This window comes from Corvus hawaiiensis, chromosome 24 (assembly GCF_020740725.1).
Source record: "Corvus hawaiiensis isolate bCorHaw1 chromosome 24, bCorHaw1.pri.cur, whole genome shotgun sequence".
NCBI lineage: Eukaryota > Metazoa > Chordata > Aves > Passeriformes > Corvidae > Corvus > Corvus hawaiiensis.
In genome coordinates, this window is record NC_063236.1 from 10,656,084 (window position 1) to 10,678,060 (window position 21,977).

At 47.2% G+C, this 21,977-nt stretch overlaps 1 protein-coding gene across 2 annotated transcripts in view; it reads left to right on the forward strand.

Moving 5' to 3' along the window:
• The first annotated feature begins 1,616 nt into the window (after nucleotides 1-1,616).
• RAP1A (RAP1A, member of RAS oncogene family) overlaps nucleotides 1,617-21,977 on the forward strand; it is a 30,907-nt gene continuing 10,546 nt past the window's right edge. Inside the window, exons 1-3 of one of the 2 annotated variants that reach the window (XM_048327976.1) lie at nucleotides 1,617-1,719; nucleotides 15,479-15,548; nucleotides 18,944-19,024. In XM_048327976.1, coding sequence (XP_048183933.1) covers nucleotides 18,968-19,024 — 57 coding nt within the window. In that variant the 5' untranslated portion in view covers nucleotides 1,617-1,719; nucleotides 15,479-15,548; nucleotides 18,944-18,967. Of the gene's footprint in view, nucleotides 1,720-2,021; nucleotides 2,107-15,478; nucleotides 15,549-18,943; nucleotides 19,025-21,977 lie in introns of those variants that run through there. The other variant, XM_048327977.1, reaches the window with a different exon arrangement.

Consider the following 21,977-nt stretch of genomic DNA (forward strand, 5'->3'; position numbering starts at 1 on the left):
TAAGCCATAAAAACAGGGATTTACAGATCAGTATCAGCAGCCACAAGTTGTACCTGGAAGCAAAATTCTGCGCTGTGTATTTATTTCTGCTGCACACACAAAGCTGTGAGAGGGAGAACTGGAGCAGTTTCAATGAGAGAGGGTGAGTGGGGACTCTGAGCTCTGTGTGTCTCCTGGCCGCTCGCTTGCTGGGGATTTTGGATAAGTAATGTAATCTTTGTTTTCTCATCTGTACAGCCAGACAAGTAATATTTAGCATTTTTGTTGGAGTTCTGGATGAAAGGCAGTATGACTGCTAAAATATTGTTGCTGTAGCCTCAGACTTCAACAAATCTGCTTGTGCCCCCGAAGTTTTGCAAGTGGTGATAGAGGAGTGTGGGGAGGGTGTGCTGCTGCTGCCTCTGGCACCGTCTTCTGCAGCCTCACCAGGAGCGTCCCCAGAGGTGGTGGCTGCAGTCCTCGTCCTGTCCCTGGTTATGTAAGGAGGTGACACTGCCTGGAAACACGAGAGATCCCTCTGCATTTCATGGAGAGATGCCATTGAAATCACGGAAGCAACTACAGCTCCTCCTGGGGTATTTATACATTCTTAACAAGGACAAAAAGCCCTTGAAATTTATTGACTGTTGACATTAGCTTTTCTGGAGTGTGTAGTTTAGAGCTGAACTATAGCTTAAGTCGGGGCTAACGAAGCGATCTCCCAGATCATGAGACCCTACGCAGTGACTGTGCTGGACTTCTGACCCGATCCTCTCTGTGTGGCTGCTGTCATTCACAAACCCTCAGTGACAAAAACACCATCAGGACATTTATGTGCCGTTTCCTCTTCCTGCATTTTGTGTTTATTGTTGATCACAGGCGTATTTCACTTCAATGTTACAGTTCTTTATTTTTATGCTTTTCTGAAAAAATAAATAAAACCCCCTACACTTCTAAGTGCTGTGTTTCAAGAAAAACTTTTTAAGGGGCGGAGGTGATGTGGTGCTGGTCCTGAGCCCTGTGGTGTCAGCGCTTGGTGACCTCGGAGCTGCTTTTGTCCTGTCCCATGCGTGACTGCTGCAGCATCATCTCCATATGGAAACACCCTCAGCCCAGTTACCCGCTTGGTCCCTGCTGTTTGCTGACCACACTTTCCTGGAGAAGTTCCTCCCGATGTCCATCCTGCCCCTCCCCTGGCCCAGCCTGAGGCCGTTCCCTCTCCTCCTGTCCCTATTCCCGGCCAGCAGAGCCCGACCCCCCCGGCTGCCCCCTCCTGTCAGGGACTTGTGCAGAGCCACAGGGTCCCCCCTGAGCCTCCTTTGCTCCAGGCTGAGCCCCCCCGGCCGCTCCTGGTGCTCCAGCCCCTTCCCCAGCTCCGCTCCCTTCCCTGGACACGCTCCAGCCCCCGCACGAGGGGCCCAGTCCTGGACACAGCGCCCGCAGAGCCCCGGCCCGTGCCTGCCCCGCGGGACAGCCCTGCTCGGTCCCGCTGGACGCACATTCCCGACACAGAACCAACACCGCCCAGAGCCCCGCACCTGCCCCGGCCCTCCCGGAACTTTTGCCGGGGCCCGGCGGCCCCGTCCGTCCCCGCCCGCCCCGCTGGCTCCTCCCCGGGCCGCGGCCGCGGAGGGCGGAGCGGACGCGGCGCCGCCGCCGCGCAGAGCAGCAGCCGAGCTCCGAGCCCCGAGCCCGCACCGGGGGAGCCGAGCGGCGGCGGGAGCCGGCCCGGGGGCAGCGGTGAGCGGGGAACGCGGCGGGGCGCGGGCCGGAGCGGGGGAGGCAGCGGGGGAAGCGGCGGGTCCGGCCGTCCCGGCGGGGCCTGGCGAGGCCGCGGGGCCGCGCGGGGCGGGCGGAGCGGGGCAGGGGCCGGCCCGGAGTCCGGCGGGGCCGGGCGGTGTCAGCGGGGCCGCGCCGAGCGCTCCCTCCCCGCAGCCCGGCCGGCAGCGAGGGGGAGGCGGCTGAGCCCCGGCCCCGGCCCCGGCCCCGGCCCCGTCCTGCCCCGGCCGGTCCCGTCCCAGCCCCGCCGGACATCCATCTTGCGCGGCAGCGGGCGGGCTGCGCGCCGCCGAGCGTGTCGCCGAGCTCGGGAGATAACCGGAATTCTTGTGGTGTTCGCGGGGCCAGGTGTGTGCGGGGCGTCCCGTGCTCGCTGCTCCGCGCCATGGGAAGGGGCGCAAGGGCTTGTGCGGGGCCCGAGGAGCACCGGAGGTAAAGGCTGGAGGCACGGAGGGCGGGCTGGGACCGAGGGATGCAGGACGAGGGCAAGGGCACGGCAGGACTTGGGACAGGCTTCACCGGCCGCTCCGCTTCGCCGGCCCGGATGGGCGGCAGGAGGTTTGGGCAGGTGGGACAAGCCAAGGGGGAGCCCCTCGTGAGCCGCATGGAACAACGGGTTGGCCCGTCCTCATCCCCCGGCCCGTCCTCATCCCCCGGCCCGTCCTCATCCCCCGGCCCGTCCTCATCCCCCGGCCCATCCTCATTCCCCGGCCCATCCTCACCCTCCACTTTCACGGACTGGTTGTCTCGGACCACCTCAGCTCTGAAAAGGTTTCTTGCACTTCTTCAGTCGCTTCAAAGAGCAACTGTTCTCTGCATAGGGAAACTTTGGTGTTTAGATACTTCTTTTTAATTGGTGTCTTTGCTTGTGATATTTTGAGGTACAGAATGTTTGGGTTTGGTGCAGGGGTTCCTGCGAAGCTTCCTCAGCGGGAGGGTTGGGGTTTGGACACAGCGAGTCAATTCCGACTGACACAGAGCTGGAATTGGGCTTTGCTTTGCTCACAGCTTGGAAAGAGCTGCAAACAGGAAGGGCAAAACATGAACATTCTGGGTTTTTTCCTTTCAGTAGCTTAACAGGGGAGATAATATTTCTTAAAATAGTTGTTTGACTTGAAAACACCTGTCTGCCTTCGGAGTATTGTATTGGCACTCTGTAATTTTTGTTGCTGTTGTAATTCTCTCTGAGTAGTTGTGTTGCTTCACGTAAAGAGACATCAGACTATCTGAAGAGTTGAGGAAAGCGGCTGTTGAGTTGACGGTGCCTGTCTGCTGTGAAATGTTTCATTGTTGTGATTTGTGTCATTGCTTTTTTTCATGCTGAAATGGTGTGTCAGTGATTCTCCCTGGTGTAGCAGATCCTCGGATCTGAAAGGATTTTAATGTGGGAATTTGTGAGACTTTCAGGAAGTAATGGATGAAGCTTGGAGAAACAGAAAATGGTGCATTAGCAAAGCTCTGTGCCTTTAATGAGAAGTTATCCAAAACCAGGCAAGTTAAAGGGAAGTTCCAGATGGAGCTCTCTTGCTTTTGTGGTCTCTGCAACTTTCTGAATTCACAGAAGTGATGTATTTCACGAGTATGAAATGCTGTCTGATTATTCTGACATCATTATCACGTTGCTATAGTGACTTCATTGCGCTGGGAATGCCGTGTTCACATCCGGTTGCTATGGAAAAAATCAGTGTCATAAATAAAAACATTTAATGTTCTGTTCATCCCTGTGGCAGGAAAAAAGGCATCGATTTATCGACGTGAGTGAGGACTGACAGCATATACCAACAGAAGTTCTTAGTGCCAAGTTATAAACTGGGAAATTGTTACTTGCCGTTCTCGGCAGATTGTCCCTTGCCTCTCTCTGTTGTGGCAGGTAGCAGAAGTTGTGAAATCCTGCTTTTGGAATGGAGGGTGACAGAGCGTCTGTCGTTCTTCAAGGTGGAGTCGTCAGGAAGCGCTGTGCTCGCACCGCTTCTAAAAATAATCTGTTTTCGTGCGCAGTGCTTGCGACTCAGTGTTTGTGTTCCTCAGATCCTCCTCAGGGAGCTGAGCTGTCCCCCTTAAAAGCAGATCCTGCTCACAGCCCGTGTGTGGGGGTGCCCAGGAGGCTGTAGGGCTCTGACGAGGGGACCACGGCGGTGCAAAGGAAGCCTCGGTGCCATCCGGGCCCGGCGGTGCCACAGCCGGGCTGTCACCCCTAGGGCTGCCAGGGCGCTGAGCGCTGGCTGCCATCACGTGTCCTGGCTCTGGCGTGGCTGCTTTTAGGGTAAGTAGCTTTGCTGAAGGTTTTGAGAGGATCTCCCTGCCAAACGGGCTGAATTACTCGCACAGCCTAAGTCCAGTGACAGGTTAATGCTTTTATTTGGAGACTCATGTTTACACAGAGCATCGAAACAGTTTATATTTGAAACCATAAGGTGCAAATATACAGACATAGGTTATTAGTGATACATTTCGTGGCTGCTCAGCCAGTCTGAGGACTGTTCTTAAAAAAACTGAAAGTAATTAAATAGCAAGAGTGTAACATGTGGATGTACTTGAACATAGAAGTTTTAATTGTATATTGAATCATCGTCCTGGGCATAAACAACTCCAAGCATTTGTTTGTACTTTATATTGCAGGGCTTTTTCTTGTACCCTGCACGTGCACAGTGCACTTGGTGGCACTTGGAACTTGTGCTCAGTGTTTAGAGAACAGATTGCTTCTGTGCAACTCTGCAGACTTAAAAAAAAACATCTTCAAGAGGAATCCTAATACTCTGACAACAGGAACATGTTATCTGTTTTCCTAGAGAAAACAAAGTGAATCTTTTGAACATATGTAAGCTCAAATCTTTAGGCTTTATATTCAAAATGTTTTTTATGTGTAGCTGTTTGAAGTTCAGGATTATCCTTGATCCAGTGTTAGTTTCAACCTTGCTGAAATCAGCTCAGCTGGCTCTGGCTGTGGATCCTGATCAAAACTTTCGGGTTTTAGGGTAATATGGGAGACTTCCTATTTTATCACTTTCTTTTAATTTCTGATGGGCCACATTAATGTTGAACATCAATCACTTCTTATAACTTTGTGTATTTAATTCTGCAGAAGCAGATGCAAGAGAGACACTGCTTTTAAAACTTGGTGAAGTCCTAGGGTTGTATTTGGATTTTCTGGCCTTGATTTGGGGCATGTTGGGTTATTTTTTGAAGATGAGGTAGTGAGGATGGCAGTTAAAGTAAAGCCTCAATTCATTTTATGTTGAGCTCTGAAGTAGTTACTGATTTGCTTTTACTCTTTTATTTAGTAGTGGATGGGAAATTAAACAGAATTTTAATAGAAATATCTTCTGAAAGGAGTGCTCCTAAATTCCAGGGTCAGATTTTCCTGTAGGCATTTGTGTTGGCACTTTAGGAAAGTTGCTGCTGCTGGAAACATGACACCTAATGGCAGAGATAAGTAAGAATGTCCCAAAGTTTTCTGAAAGAACTGTTCATCTTGCTGAGCTCTCTTACTTGGTCCAGCCTATCTTGTTCAGATGTTAAAACTTGTGTGAGGTGTAAACAGTCCCTCTCCATCCTTCCCGTCAGCTCCCTGCAGGTGCTGGGAGGTAGAATCAAGTTCAGTACATTTCAGTTAATAAAAATGGTGAAATAGAGCATGAAGTTGTGAAGATGAGTTTATGCCAATCCTCCCTATACAGGTGATGGATGGCAGTGGTCAGGCCAGGAGGAGAGGCCCGGTTTTTGTGGGTAAGACATTTCCCAGAGTGGTTGGTTTCTGCAGTAGTGGGATACTCAGCCTCTGCAGCTGCGCTGTGAGGTGAGTAAGGCAAGTCAGAGATTGAACTCCTTTGCTTTCCCATTGGTGAGCTTTTACTGTTGAGCATTCAGGAACTCTTGGAAGCAAGAACCCAGTAGAGTCCGACTGATACAGTTTTAGTGTCTCCAGCACAAATATTAGAGTGAAAAAGCCATCTGTGTTGGTTAAGTGAAGAACTGTTGAACTGTTGAACCTGAAGAGAAAGGATTAAAGTAGGCATGAGGAAGATACACTTTTATTGTGCCAGTACCGCTGCTGATGGAGGGAGGGAGTTGAGAAGAGAACAAGAAACTGCAGTTCCTGACACATCTGAGCTAGGGCAGCATCCTTCAGCCTTGTGCTTGCCTGTGACAACTGGGAAGAACGTGACCTGTGGCTTATTCTGGCTGCCAGAATAATACCAAAGAGGTGACATTTGGTCTCTGTCCTCAGAGGTAGCAGGTTGTTATTTGCAAGAACCAGCCTGCATTTATGGGAGCTCCATTGAGCTGCCTTTCTGTTGCAACAAATTGAGGGTCTCCCCTGGTTGTTTTTCAGCTGGCTGTGCTTGTTGCTGGTGACTGTTGACATCCTCTGTGAGCTGGTTTGACATGTCTGACTGAAGCCCTTCAGAGCTAAATGGCTCATTATTAGAAGCTTCCTGTTATTTCCTGTGATAGCATAATTTTGTTAATTAATGCCTGTTTTATGAGCTCCCCTCTGAAGAAAAAGGGACCCAGTGACAGCAGAGCATCAGTCAGGACACACCTGGGCCAGGTTTTTACACTGAAGCACTTTGTGCTGCACCTCTGCTGCCATGTCACTCCCAGGTTTGCTATGAAACAAGTTTTGATCTGCAAAGGGACAGGAACTGGTTACTGAGAGATCACTTCTTCCCTTGCAAATACTGCAATAATTAAGGTTGTCTAAAGTAATCCATTTAACGAAATTAAAATGAGGAGGCTGTGGGAAGAAGGGTGGTGCTCAAGGAGGAGCCACTGAGTGTTACATTCCTAATCAGAAATGCTGTGCTTAAACTTAAATTGCATTCCAGTGCTGTGGGAAGATCCTTTGGGGCGTGTGTGGGAAGAAATGGGACACCAGAACCCATCCGTAATGTGGATCTCCAGTCATTTTGGGGTCTGTAACTTTTCTGTTGGCAGGCTGCACTCAAAGCCCTGTAGCAGGCAGCACACCTGGGTGAAGGTGAGCTCAGAACTGCCTGATTCTGTTCCTCCTGTGGCAGCAGTACCCAGGGCAGGGCTGGGGCTCTTTCTCACCGTGTCAGCTTCTGGAGCAGGTCGGGTGGCTCTGCTGAACCCCGACGTGGCCACATAAAGACGGTGTTTTGATGTTTTGATGTGTGTTCTGCTCCCTGCTGCGAGTGCTCCAGCAGGTATGGGGTGCTGGGAGTTGGGAAATACCTGCTCTACCTGAACAGGCACTTCCTCACTGCAGCTGCAGTGGCTTGACCTGAACCCAGGTAAAGGCACGGATTGGATTTTTTTTGGTTGAGAAATCCAGATGCTGACAAAAGCAGACTTGGTATGTTTTGAAAACTGCTGGTTGCTTTCTTTTGATAACAAAATCACCTGTCTGAGGGGGAAGTCTTACCCTGCACAGGGCTTTTATACCAGGGAAGAAGCAGGTAACAGGACAAACAGCCAAAGAGGAATCTCCAGGGCTGCTCACAGCCCATGGCTGCAGGTGGTTGTCTTGGCTTTTTCACCTGTTTGACTTTGTTTAACTTAAAATGTGGGGAGCCAGGCAATGGCAGTCCTGTTGAGCAGGTGGCCCGAGGCATTGTGGTTTGTTATTTATTTTGAATATTGATAAGATGGAAAATACTTAAATCCATCTGGGGCACTGAAGCGAGAGGTCTGGATGTGCCCACAGCAGTGGCTGTGTTAGGGCTGAAACAAAATCTTTATTCATCACTTCAGTGAGGCAAAATACACTGAGAAATATGCTCGATGTAATGAGCAGGATGAGCATTTCTGTAATGGGTGATTGTTGCTTTGTCAAACCCCCTGCTTTTTGGGAATGTACTGCAACTAGTAGTGTGTTTGTCAAGGGGCTGTGTTGCATAACTGCTGCTTGCTGGAGCATTGCAGGAAAACAGACACTTGCATTTCACTTGTCAGTGGCTACAACTGCAGACTCAAGGCTGGCTGGAATGTTTTTAGTTGAAATATTTGTTGGATTCAATGATGTTGTGTTCTGCAGTGTTCTAATACTGAAAAAATGCGAACTTGTCATGTTTAAATCAGGGTATTGCGTGTGAACTCAGGGCAGTGCAATCTGCTCGTGATGGATCTGAGCATCTCTGGCTGCAGCTGGGGCTGTGACTGCTCCCTGCCGCTGGAAGGAAGGCTGCTGTAGGTTTTTGTCCAAGTGAAGAATCTGTTTGGAATCAGGCATTTCTCACATTTTTAGTTGGAAATAGACCCTTAATCTGGAAAGCACGGAGGAGGTGGGAGGAGCAGTTCAGCTGGATGTATTGGTTGCAGTGCCTTTTATGTTGTATTTTTATGTAATATTCTTTTCTCTCATGCAAATAAACTTGAAGTTGTAGGGAGGGGCAGCTGAGAAGAGGAAAACTTTCATTACGGACAGCTGACATGCAGAATAATATCTTTTTATATGCCACTCACCACGTGATAGTTAAAAGTAACTCATAGTTCACTGGGCAAAGCTATTTCTGGCGCAATTCTCCTTTTTTTGTGTAACAGTCTCATTCCAGCACATCTTGTTTTACCCTGAGATTTGATGTGTTTGTTAGTCCTGTGCTGAGTAACAGTTACTGGGTATCAGGCCTGAAGAACAAAAATCTTGATGGATTTATGAAGTAAATAAGGGTGAAGATAAATTTAGGCAATTGTTGCTTTCTGCTGTAGATTGTAACAGTAATTGTAGCTGAAAATAACATTAAAGATACCGACTGAAGTGGTTCCAGACAGCCTTTCTCATGAAATATTTATGCATTTAGGGCTTTTAACTCATCAGATCACTTATGAAGTTGTGGAGATTACAATATTATTACAGCTTTGCCTTGTTTTGTGAATACACTGCATTGGCATATTGATCACTAGAATGCAGTCAAAGCTTTTTCAGGAATCCCATTTGAAATGATCAAACAGATACTGTAATGCTCCAGGGCACCTTCCTCGGTGGTGTGATTCTGAGAAAGTGGGTCTTGTCCTTTATTCTGTAATTTTCAGTATTTGCAGCCTCTGTTAAATGAACTGTTTGCCCAAATCCTGGTCATAAACACAGTATCGAGTCCAAATCCATTTAGCCCAAAAGCAAACTTGAGCTGGGTGCTGGGGTGGCTTAGCAGGTGTCAGAAGAATGAAGTTGTGTCTGCAGAGCTGGGATGCTGTAAGTTCTTCCATTGTCCTTTTCATGCCAAGGTCACGTCCACTGCATCTCTATGGGCAGAAGTTGAAATATATTCAGGAACTTTCTTTGAACCAGTGATGGTAGAACTGTGCTGCGGGCACAGGTTTGGCTGATGCTGTATTTGCAGATTTACTCTAGAAAAAACAGATGACTGGGAGTTTTAACTTTGGTGGGAAGCTGTCCTCACCACGGGGAAAGCACAGAAATTGTGGGAGATGGCAATTAACACCCCAGTGAAGTGTGGTGTGTTCTCAGGTCCTGCTCAGAGTGCAGAACCGGCTGTCCCCAGGCCATGTGTTTGACAAATTTACATACTAATATGGGAGAGATGATTTTTTTCCTTTTGCCCTATGCCTTATCATTTCAAAGACACATTCTAAAAATAAGACTTTTTTTGTTCCTGTTTGAATAGTGTTGATGAGGTGGAGGGGAAGGACTGGCTGATGCCAGTGCTGCTCATGGGTAGGATGTGTCCTCCCTTCCGTGTGAGTCAAACACAGCCCCTCTTCTGGGAGCAGGACTCCAGCTGCCCCTGGGCTTGGGGGTTGTTGCTGTTTAAAGGCAGCTGTATAATTGTCTATTTTGGTTGTAATCAAGCTTGACCTATAAATACTGAAATGGCTCATATAAAAATGATTAAACTATCAGAGCTGTTTCCTTTAATGTCACCTTTTATTCACTCTAAAGGAAATTCCAGGATGAATTGTCAAAGGAGTTTTGCCCTTTTAAGCAGGTTCAGGAGGATTAAAAAACTTCAGAGAAGCCCCAGTGCAGAGTCCAGGTCTGGCAGTGGTTTGGTTAAAACCCCCCTGGCCTCAAAGCTCTCACTCCAGCACTGAAGTGTTAATAACTATTTGAATATTCCTTCAGTCAAAACCTTCGCACAGAAGAAAGTTTCATTTTCGCTGTAGAAGAAAATTCAGTTTCCACCCCCACTCTGCCCCAAGGTTCCAGGAAGCAGCATTAAGGGGCTGAGCTAAATACTGAAGGATTAAGCACCACATTAAATAACTTCATTTCTTTACGAAACATAATGAAACTGTTACTTTCCCCTCTATTTGAAGTTAATTCTGTGCACTTACTGCTATTCAGGTACCTATCAAGCCTTAAAATCTGCCGTGAAAAGCATTCAGGAGGTGCAGTCCTACTTGGCAGTGCTAAAACACATCCGTTGTTAGCTGCGTTTAAGTCCTCATTACGTGGATACTCATTGCTGTAGGGGGTTTATTTAAACTGATAAACAAATGTAGTATTAATAAGTGGCCATATGGTCAGTGGGGCTTTTCATTCTGAAAATCGTTGTTAAAAGAGGCGTTTAATGAGCGGCAGTTGCGTGGGAACGGGGTGGGGGGGGTTTGGTTGCTTGTGGCTGCCACACACCAGGCAAGTGAAAATCTCTGGGCTGCACATGCAAAGCTGACCTTTAGAACGGGCTGCACGGGCAGATCCAGTGTATAAACACACACACACACTGATTATTGCAGCTGTGCCAGGGAGATTTAAAGAATCTCAATATTTTCTGGAATTTGTGAGTTAGCCCGGTCTCCTGTAGGGCTGGGAAGTGCCCCATGTTTAGGGGCTTGGTATTAGTCTTAGGATTTATCGCTGGTGGGTGTAAATCATAGAATCATGGAATGGTTTGGGTTGGAAGGGACCTTAAAGCTCATCCAGTGCCACCCCATGCCATGGGCAGGGACACGTTCCACTGTCCCTGGGTGCTCCAGCCTGGCCTTGAACACTTCCAGGGATAGGGCAGCCACAGCTTCTCTGTGCCAGGGACTCACTACCCTTTAAGTAAAGACTTTCCTCCCAATATCTAATCTTAACCTACCCAATGTCAGTTTGAAATACATGGGAAGAGCAGTTTAAACCTCTCCAATTTTAATGAGAAGTTTCAAAGAACCCCTAGTGGGCTGGAAGCTTCTCCTCTCCATTAAATTTTTTATGCTGGAGACCAAATAGGGTCAAACTGGGCTTTATGACCAATGTCTGGTCACTGCTGCTGCAGAAATGAAATAATTAACGTGCAAGCTGAAATTGCAGTGACAATCCATCTACCTCATGTCACTTATTTACTCTTAATTATATAAACCAGGAAGAATAGTGGCGAATGTTGCCAAGCTACTATCAGCACAACAAATTATTCCTACCAAGTAGAATGGAGTTGGTCTTTTGCTATGATTGAGCCTCCTCGGGTCTGTCTGGAATTTAATCTGTTTTATAAAAGGTCAGGATATTTCTTTCCACTAAAGGAAATGGAGAGGAATAAAAAACTTTATAGGGCTTAAAAATCAGTGGCAAGTTGGGGATGTGGTAGACAGCAGATGGAGGAGGTCCCCTAAGCGGCTGCTGCGTCTAATGGCGATGCCCGTAAACGTTTACATGTTTGGCTGATGAGGAAGGGGAAAAGGAAGTATTTTTTTCATTTTTTCTTCCAAAAAAAGCTGTGGAGAACTCCTGTGAATGGTGTAAACCCCTCTGCTGAACTACTCCAGTAGGGCTAGGTGGGAAAAGGAGAAATGGCGAATGCGGCTGTGGTGTTGCTTGGGAGGACCTGTGACCTCACAATCCTTCCTATCAAGCTGCTTCAGATATTTGTAACTGAGAAAAGTGTGTTTTGCCCTGGATGTGCTGAGCTGAGGTGGCTGTGTCCTGTTTGCAGCTTGGTGCTCGTCAGTATTAATTTGCAGAGTGCCGCAGTCCGTCCGGAGGGGAGGCTGCCAACTCCAGCCACTGACGTAGCGCTTTGTTCTAATTTGGGGATGCAGTTTGTGTTGGTCTTTGAGTTGTGCTGCTGGCTTCCTTTCCCCTGCCTTTGTCTGGCTGGCACATGTCCCTAGCAACTTTCTGCAAGTGCAGACCAATAGGACAAAAAATAAATTAGCCGTTTCAGCATGGCAGGCTTTAGCTGCCCAGAGCCCTTGTTCCTTGCCTGGAGAGCTTCTACAGCAAAGCAGTTTCCAATGAATAATTAGGCAGTCACTTCCATAGAAGTTAAGATTATGTTATTTGATTCCAGGTTCAGAGTGAAGCTGATTGCACAAAAGATTACAGGCTGAGGAGGATCAATCCCAGAGTGTTTGTGCACAAAATGACTATTTCCAATGACAGAATTATTGCTGTTTTCCAAGAAGTTTGTTTCTCTGCCTTGTTTGTGTGGGCTGCAGTTAATTTGCTCAAAGCTCCAGCTCAGCACAACACTGGAGTCGGAAGGGCTCTGTTGCTGGAGGACTTTACTCTTCGCCCAGGCTTTTATGGCCTTGGCCCTTGCTCAGGAACCTCCCAACGCACCGTGGAGGATGCGGAGTGATTGAGAAAGTGGTCATTGGGATGTGAATGCTGGGCCTTGAGTTTTTGGGAATAGATGCAAGATTTGACGGCTGCTCTCTTGCCTTTCCTGATAGAACTCTTCAGATAACACCTCTGGCCGGTGTCGTTGTTCTCCTGTGTTCTCAAATACCTGGTTGCTTATTTGGCTTGTCACCATCTCTGTTTTCTGTGTGTGCTTCTTGCTGTGTCTTTTTGGGGTTATTTGTTATGCAAAAAACAAAAGGAAAATATATTTAGACTTAAGTTGCTGATGACTTGGACAAGGGTCAGTGTGCATGTTCCAGCATCAGGAATGCACCATAGTGGGGTCATGACTCACCCTACAACACGCTTGTGCATAGCTAATTACACATTTGTTGCCTTGACGGGTATTTGATTTGATGCTGAAAGCAGTCAGTGGAAATGGTAATGATTTTACTATTAAAATCACAAAACTGAGGCTGAGATTCCTGGCACAAATTATAAAATGTTACCTCTTACGTAATGTTAATATGTAAAACACACTTTGGTGTCAGGTACCGCAGTGATAACGAGTAAGAAAGTAAATGCAGAGTCTGTGAACGGAAGCTTGTCAAACTAATTTTGAAGTCACATTGAAGTCCTGCTTTCTGCTTAGTTTGGTCTTTTAGTCTTTTGTTTTTCTCTTCCCTCTCATTTTTCTGGTGTTGTTGGCCTCAGGAAAGGTGGAGGAGGTTTTCCCTGCACCCTAGAGCCAAGGAGTTTGACAGCCTTGGGGAAGGGGCTTGGCAAGTGAATCCATGGCAGTGATTTTTATTAATTAAATAAACTCCCTGTTAACTAACAGGGTGATCTATGACAGTGTTTGTCTTGCTGCTGTTTAGGGGTGGTATCTGCTAATGAACTGTGGGATTCCCAGACAAACCCCCTTTCATTTGGGATGCACATCCCTGTTCCCGGCACGGCTCGTGTGTAACCATTGCGTAGTTGATGACAGTTTTGATGAGCATTAGGGGAATATTTCATGTGCTTTCGACTTCATTGAATAATTTAATATCTCAGAACATGGTGTAGAACAAATTAGGGAGCAGGTGCTGAGTGGAGCTGTCGTTGGGCAGTGCCGGGAACGGCGGCTGGGCTGGTTCAAGCCAAGGAGAGATCCTTGGTCTGGTGTTTCCAGCCTTCACTGCTGTATCATTCTCTCTGTTTGTTTGGATTTTTTTTTTATTGTGGAGGGAATCTGTCAGTTTAAGTGTGGTTTTGATCACTGTAAATCTTCCCCTTGCAGAAGTGCTGGGTTTGGGTTTGTTTTGCCAACATGGCTCTGAGTAATGGAGGGATTTTGGTAGAGTGTTGAGCAATGTTTAGTTGACACTTTTAAAAAAAGAAAATCCACCCCTTTCCATGGCCTAGTTTATAGTAACTGAAAAAAACTGGCACGGAGAACATTTACAAGTTGAAAATTAAACAGGTTTGTTTATAGTAGCCACGATTCAGTATTTAACTGCCAGGATAAAAATAACCAGGACGTGTGGCTGCAACATCCCAAGAATCTGCCTCTCATTTGGGAAATGGGAAGGGCATGGCCACAGGAGTGGCACAGCCAGCCTGGAGTGGAGGTGCTGGAGTTCACAGAGACATCTGTGCTTCTCTCCCAAATGTGCACAGTGCTGACGGCACTTTTCCCTTGGAAACCTTCCATATTCCGGTTTCCTCTGGTGAAAATCAGAAAGAGGGAGGTGTGAGTGATGAGCAAGCAAGGAGTTATTCCCTTTTTTCTTCCTTGAAGCCAGGTGAGTGGTCCTTGCTCCCCGCCTCTCTCTCCTCTCTGCCGGGGACATCTTTCTCTATCCCAGTGCACCTTTCTGGGGAAGAGCAGAGAGCAAATTCCCCTCAGGCTCACAGTGCACGTGGGTGTAGAAGCTGCACCTTGAGAGGCCGTCTCACATTGTCTCTAGGAACTGATGCTGTGGTTTCTGTGCTGCTCCTTTCCGTGCCTCACTTCTTTCTGTTCCTTTTCTCTCACCCTCTTTTAAACTCGGGCTGTGCTTTTTGAGTGCAAGTGCAGCCAGCGCTGCCGTCTGCGGTGCTGGAGCTGGGACTGGCAGCACCTTCACAAAAAATCATGGAATCATGGAATGGTTTGAATGGGAAGGGGCCTTAAAGCCCATCCAGTGCCACCCCTGCCATGGCAGGGACACCTCCCACTGTCCCAGGGTGCTCCAAGCCCCAGTGTCCAGCCTGGCCTTGGGCAGTGCCAGGGATCCAGGGGCAGCCGCAGCTGCTCTGGGCACCCTGTGCCAGGGCCTGCCCACCCTCATGGGGAAGGATTCCTTCCCAATATCCCATCTAACCCTGCCCTCTAGTCTTGCTTTCTCTTATACTTGGAAAAATAATTGACAAGGATTATGAGAGTTTCATTATCTGTTTCTAAACAATTTTGATTTCTGTGACTGCAGAGCTGCTAAAAAGAATTATTTTCAAAAAACCAGCATACTAAGTTTTCATTTAAACTTCCTATGATTCCAGAGGAACAGTTGATTCTTTTTTTATCCCTTGAAAAGAAAGGATAAAGTGCTGAACCTATAAATGAGAGGACCCTTTGCCTGTCATAGCAGCAGGGTGTAGCCAATGCTGTGATAACTGTCTGAAGTATCAGTACTGCTGCTGTTCAGTGTTACTGAACAAAGGATTGGGATACTGGAAGTGTTACCACCTTCTAAAACTCTCGCACAAGGAGCCAGCAGGTTCCTGGGGCGGGGGGATGGTGCTGCTGGAATTGTTCTGCTCTTGAGGACTGTCACGGAATCCCAGAATGGTTTGGGTTGGATGGGACCTTAAAGCTCATCTCATTCCACCCCCTGCCACAAACCTGATGGATTCCGTAAAATAATTGTGCTTTGGAGGTGTTGCATTGGATTTTACCATGGCAGTGCTGATTGGGAGCAGATAAGCGATGGTTTCCCCCCTGTAACATCATCGAGACATTGGACTGTTCTAAATCTTTCTCCTGTCTTTCTGGTAGTACTTCCTGTACTAAGTTTTCATCTTCTAAAATTAGTTGTGAACTTGATGCAACTTCAGACACGGTTAGTTTGACTTGAGTTTGTCTTTTGTAAGTGAAGTCTTCCTTGGAGTATTCTAGGGAGGAGAAGTCCACAGGAGGAGGGTGGTTTGGCTTAAGCACTGCAGAGATGCTTTGCAAATGCTGACACTTGAAAAATGATTAACTTTTTTTAATTCTTCTTTTTTCAGTTCCTTGTGGGGAGCCTGGAAGAACCTTCAGTAGAGCTGCTAACACTGATGAGAGATCTTTTATGCCAAGGTAAGAGTTTTTTAGTGTTCTCATTATATTTTAAATGAAATTTCTGTGAACACTGGAGTGGATAATTGATAAGTGAGGTTCTTGCACTCACTGTATTTCAGTGCTGTGTTTGCTTATTTTGGTTTATGCTTCCCTCTCCCCACCGCCCAAATTATAAACTTCTTGATGAGCTGCTGAAACTTTTGTAACAGAAGCAGCTCGTTTTTGCATCAGGTTTCTGTCCTGCAGGGCCTCAGCCCTTGTCCCCACCACCTCCCCCAGCCTCTGCCCCGCTTCTTCCGCTGCTTGGGAAATACCCTGAAAGTTTTGCTTCTTCCTGCTGTGATTCAGCCCCTGGGTTGCAGGAGGGTGAAGGATGATTTGTGCAGTTTGGGGAGTGCACGAGGGCTTGGCTGAACAAAGGTGCAGGTGAGTGGGAGCCACGTTTCAGGTCCGAGCTTCAGCTGTGTTTGCACTCACCCCCTGGTCCTTCGCAGGGATCCTCTGCCTGCCCTGCCTTTCGCTTGGATATTGACACAAAAATCCTGCAGCTTTTCTCACCTCTCCATCTGTTCCCAGGGTAGAGCCCTTCACTTTTCTGTCAGAAAGGAGCTGAGCAGCTTGGGGCTGATGCTGTGAATACATGAATGTCCATTTCTGTCTCTTCCTGGGCAGTGTTGGTGACAGCAGCAACAGAGAAGAGATGCTCCTGTTAAAGATACAGAACAGAGATGAATTCTGATGTATCAGGTGTTTGATGGTGTAGAAGCAAAGTTTTTCATGATTACAGAAGAAAGAACCCTCTGCCTGATCACTCTGTAGGTGATGGAGGTGGTTTGGAGAGTGATGAAATGGGCAGAGGGAGCTGCAGCTCAGGGCAGTGCTGGGGGTGTGACACGTGCTCTGTGCCCCGGGCTTGTCCTGCTCTAGCTCGGTGGCTGTGCCTGGGAAAAGGGAGCCAGGAGCAAGGAGACACACTCAGCTTTTGCTTTGTTTTTGCACCACAGCATTCAGAACTAATGTGGCCAGTTTCACAGCATTTACAGTTAATTTTTTTTTTACTTCTTAGCAATCATACTCTTCTCTTGACTCTAAAGGAACACTTAACACTCACAATTTAATTCCATTTTGAAATGGAGCTGTTGCTTCACAGCATGTGACTCTACTACAGAGAGCTCTGGATGGAAATGAATGCTGCTGTGTCTGACTGTATTTAGGTGGGCTTCAACAGTTGCCAAATGAAAAGTTGGCTGGGATGCAGCATAGTAATTTCTTGAGCACTCTATTCATGTTGTATAAACAGATAACATTAACATACTTGTGAAAGAGCTACAAGATAATTAAGGCATGTGGGGTTTACAGTAATAAGGCTCGTGCCTTTCAGGATCTTGGTTTCCTGTTGCACCTGAAAAAAAAATTAGCAAATACTGTAGAGAAGAAATGAGAAGTTAGTCTTGTACTGCTCCCAGCCTAAACTTTCCCACAAGTATTTTCTACTATAAATAAGAAGTGAAATAGTTCACAGCTAAATTTAACCCTTAGCTTGATTGCTTTCTGGGTTTTCTTCGGTGGGACTGACTGTGGGGCTGTAGGAAAATGAAGACAAACTGGATCAATAAGTTGCATTTATGCTTTATAAAAAATGCATCACCTTTTAATTCCTAGGGATTATCAAGGGGAAAATAATTGTTAATTGGAATTCCCCTCTCCTTCCCATTAAAAATCATGATTTTTGAAAGAAAGGAAGTGAATGTTACTTCTCAGGGAAATGTTCAAGCAGAAGAGCTTACGGTTCCCAGAATTTAGCCAAAACTGTTGTCAATGTCCTGGTGTGCACAGACGTTGCCTGCTCTGCTTTGAGACAGTTTCTGGAAAACCCCTTTCAGTTTGACTTGATTTCACAATTTGCAGTTAGGCAACTGCAGCTCACATGGGCTTCAAGAGTTGAAGAAAAACCTCCTCCAGGTGCTTAAAACGATGGGCTGCACTGACAGCTTGAGCCTTACTCCCTCTCCAGGGCTTGGATAAGGGAAGGGCAGCTTGGCCATGTGACTGCAGAGAGCCTCAGCACAGGCAAGTCCTTTATTTCTGTTATTCTGCCTTCAGAATGAGCTTAAAGTCCTGCTGAACTGAACACAGAAATTTGCGTCTCTCTCCAGCTGCACGTGGGATTTTAAAATTTTTGTTTAAACCCGTACTTGTGTGACATTCAGCCCATGAAACAGGCTGTGGCTGAGGGTGAGGGCTAAGGGAGGATATTTGGGGAGGGTCTCCAGCTCCCTGTTGAGCAGCAGGTCCCAGTTCAGCTCTGACTGGTGATGGGTGAGCAGCAGCACAGGGGATTCCTCGTCTTGATTCTGTTTTACATCTTCCCCTTGGGAGCTGAAATGACAGAAGAGAACCTGTCCCGATTTAATGATTACATAAACTTGCGACATGGATTGTCAGGGAGTTGACCACATTGCAAAGCTAAAAATACAACCCCTGTTCTTCACAGGCTTGTTCACGGCAGTCGACAAGGTGATACATGTCTCTATCAAACTCCTTGGAAGACGTTTTTCTTTTTAAAGGCTGTAGCCAGTGAACCCATAAATATCCTGTGCAACGTTAGTTTGAGATGCCTTAGAGGAGGGGAGGCTGCCCAGGCTCCCAGCACTCGAGTGTGTGCAGCCTTACTTGGGAAGGAAGCGCTGTCCGTGGGGAAGGGGGGATTCGTGCTGAGCTCATTGTTTGCTGCAGCTCCGCCAGCGGGACAGCCCAGCCTGGCTTCTAATGTAAACAGAGAGTAAAGTGTTTATCACCAGCTTTGTCATTTGCCTTATTTGTCAGGGAATCTCGAGGAGAATGAGAAGTTTTCTGGTGCTGCGTAGTGACCTGCGGGAGTTGCAAGATTTCCATAAAAAGGCAGAGTCTGTGCTGGGCGAGCAGAGAGCTCTGCCTTGGCAGCCGTGTGCTGGGCCTGACCTTTTCCAGGGAGAGAACACTGACCTAAATCCCTCCCTGCTGGGGGTGGAGGGGAGAAGGAAAGCTCTCCACTTGCATCTTTCTGATCTAATTTTCTTGTCTCATACTCTGGTTTGTGCCATGAAATGCTGAGGAAGCAGGGGGCAGGCGGTGACAGCTCGTGGTGCCCGGCACAGCTGGGACAGGCTCCGTGTTTGTCCCATGGTGTGTCCATCCTCTTCCTGTCCGAGCACTGCCAGGCGGAGGGATCCAGCTTTGGCAAACTCCTGTAACCTGGGGCTGTCGGAGTGGCCTTCCCCACTTGAGTGTCCAGGTGGAAAAACGAAACCCAGAGCTGTTAATAAAGACATTCTCGTTCTCAAGAGGATTGGGTGAGGGGGGAGTGTTGCTGCTTTCAGGATGCATTGTCACAGTTCTGTGTTTTAACTGCTGCCTTTTCTCCTGCCTTGCAGGTCGCTCTCTGAACAGACCACACCATGCGTGAGTACAAGCTGGTGGTCCTTGGTTCAGGAGGTGTGGGCAAGTCCGCTCTGGTGAGTTTGGGGAAGCAGCTCTGAAGCCCATACACAGCCCTGTCTCACTGCAGAGCAGGTTACTGAGGCTTTGGGGTATTTGTGTGCCTTTTAATACGTGCCAGGACTTCCACGTAGCCACTGTGACGCTGCTGAGAGAGCTGTGGAGGGATGTCATGGTTTTGGAGAGGTGATTAGTTGCTGATAATTAGCATTTCATGTTTGCTTCCTGCATGGGTGTTGTATTGTACATGGCTGGAGTGAGTATCAAAAGCCCAACCAGCCTGCTACAGCAAGAGAAGTCTGGCTGGAATCAATCACAGGATTAAGGGGGTTCAGCCTTGCACACCTCGAAGGCTGCGTGTTTTCCATCCCGAGTGAGCACCTGGGCTCAAAACACCAGGACTGAGAATCCTTCTGCAGCCTGTGCAGAGCAGAGGGAGGAGCAGATTGATGACACTTTGCACTCCTTAAGTGCCTGTCTTGTTCCCAAGGAGAGGTTTGCATAGCAGGGTTGATAGCAAAGCATTGTGAGAGGGACTTGTGTCACCCATTTATCACTCACCAGTCAAGCAGCTCTCTCCAACAGAAAGGCAAAGAACTGGTCAAGTGTGAAGTTATCTACAACAAGGAACTGCAGTGTTCCTTGTCACAGACATGATAATGGCTGAGCAGCCTTTCATGTCCTGCCCCGTTGTTCATTCTGCTGGTACAACCAGGTAAGAGTCCTGGTAAATCACCTGCGGGATCCAGGTGAACAGGAGGAGAGATTATTCAATTATATATCAAATTTGATGCACTCTTTCAGCAATCCCATCCTAATCTTTACAAGATGTTTACAAGGTGTACTTTTTTACAAGCTCTGTTCTTCCACAGCAGTTTAAGCAATCTGTATTACTTTTTCCTCCAGCACTTCCTCGATTATCTTAATTTTCTTGTGTAACACTGAAAGACTCACTAGGTGAAACAGGGCACTTAGTAGTATGCTGTAAATAAAAATTACTCAGCGTCTGACATAGTTGAATTTCCTTCTTTGTGATGTGAAGTCTGAGTCAGCACCACCACTGACCTTTTTAACAGCTGAAATGCAAATACTCAAATAGTCTAGTAAACAAAAGTTAAATTCTTTCTGACAGGCTGGGTGCTAAGTCAGCATATTTGGTAATTCATATGCAGCATAGATCCATTATGTTTGTAAGAGCACACAGTAAGTGCCAATTAGCAGCTAAGAGTGGATAATATTTAGCTTTCAAAGAGTCTGTGTACTTATTTACAAGCATTAGCAAGGAGAGGCTACAAGGTGGGATTTAAAATAATATGGGGGTCACTTTAAATTTCATTCTTCCAACTGTATAAACTGACCTGTGCAACAAAGAGCCTGGTGTTCATCTGCAGCTCTGTTTCCATTCGAGTGCAGATGACAATCTGGGGTTGTTTCACTGCAGATCCTCCTGTTGTTTTAACTCTTCTGTGCCAATACAGTGCCGATGGTGCTTCTGGTAACAGTGAGGGAGTAGCAGAAAACCTTCACAGTTAGAAAGCCACCGTTGTTCAGCAACTTTTGTTTCCTGTACAGCAGTTTTATCCCATTTCTGAGGCTAAAAATCTTCTGGAGTGGCAGGGGGGGACACTGTTTACAAGGGTGTCCAGTGGTGCAGAGTCTTACATAGAACTGGAAACTAAAGTTGGGCTGCACAACCAAAACAAAGAGAAACTTCTAAAAGTCTTGGATCTACTTAACCCAAAACCACCCCCAGATTTGTAGCTTCTCCCTTGGCCTGTATTTTTATTTATGATAGGTGAAAAGAAAGCCCATCAGAGATTGAGTATGACGTGTCAGGAGTGGTTTGTCAGATTCTCACACTCAGGGCCGGCTCACAGAGTTCCCCAAACAGAGCGGGACAGATGTGACAGTGCTCATGTGTGAGCCTCTGGCAAAGAGCTGCCTCCTCCTCTGCCTTCTCTGGACCTCTTTGGGGAGCAGCTGTGCTAGCCTGGCCATGCTGAAATACACAGAAACAATCCTAAAACACAATCTGTAACCTACAGCTCTGGCTGCTGGGTTTGTTGTTGATTATCCACGTTCATAGGCGTGTCTTACTGTAAGGATTTTGCTGAGATCTGTTACCTCAGGCAGACTGGGACAACTGTTTAGTGTGAGAAGAAAATGTTGGAGAAGCAGAGACTTCGTTCATTAGAGTGTAAAATACATTTATTTAGGGATATCGTTCATTAGAGTGTAAAATACATTTATTTAGGGATAGATAATGATTTTGAAATGAGGTAGTTGTGGCTTCTCAGACTTCCCTCACAAATTTGCAGTATTTATGTATAAAACTTGTGAAAGGTTCAGTTGGCAAAAGGTATCTGGTGTGTTTGTTGATTTTCAAGAGACAAAATTCTGTGCTGGGATCTCAGCTGCACAAACAAACACCACCGTGTTTTACAGATATCACCCAAATCTTCAGACGCTCCTGTGCTGTTTTACTGCAAGTTATTGTGGGTGAAAAGGAAAAAGGAGCTTTGCCTCCCAGAGGAGAAGGAAAACTCTGTCCTGGCAGAAGCCAGGGCACGGAGCTGGGCTGTCCAGGGATGGTCACATCCATGTGACAGCTCGGTGGGAAATGCTGAGTAGATTTGTTCTGCATAATTACAGGGAAGAAAGAGTTTCCCTGTGAATGGAGTGAGGGCTCCTCCTTCAGTGGTTTGTGCACAGGGAGTGTCTGGAGGCTCTCCAGGCTGCACTTGCTGCTCTGCCTGTCCCTGGGTGTGCAGTCCAGGGCAGCTCCGCGGTGACTCTGGGCTGATTTGGACTGAAATGTGCATTTTCCACAGTGCACAGGTTGCCAGTGGTTCTGCTGAAATTTCAAGGCTTCCATATTTGGCGATTTTTATCCTAAAGTCACAGGCAGTGGAGTAAAGGCATTTTTGAGGATATCCTCTTTTCTGAGAAAAGCAAGCAAACAGTTGACGT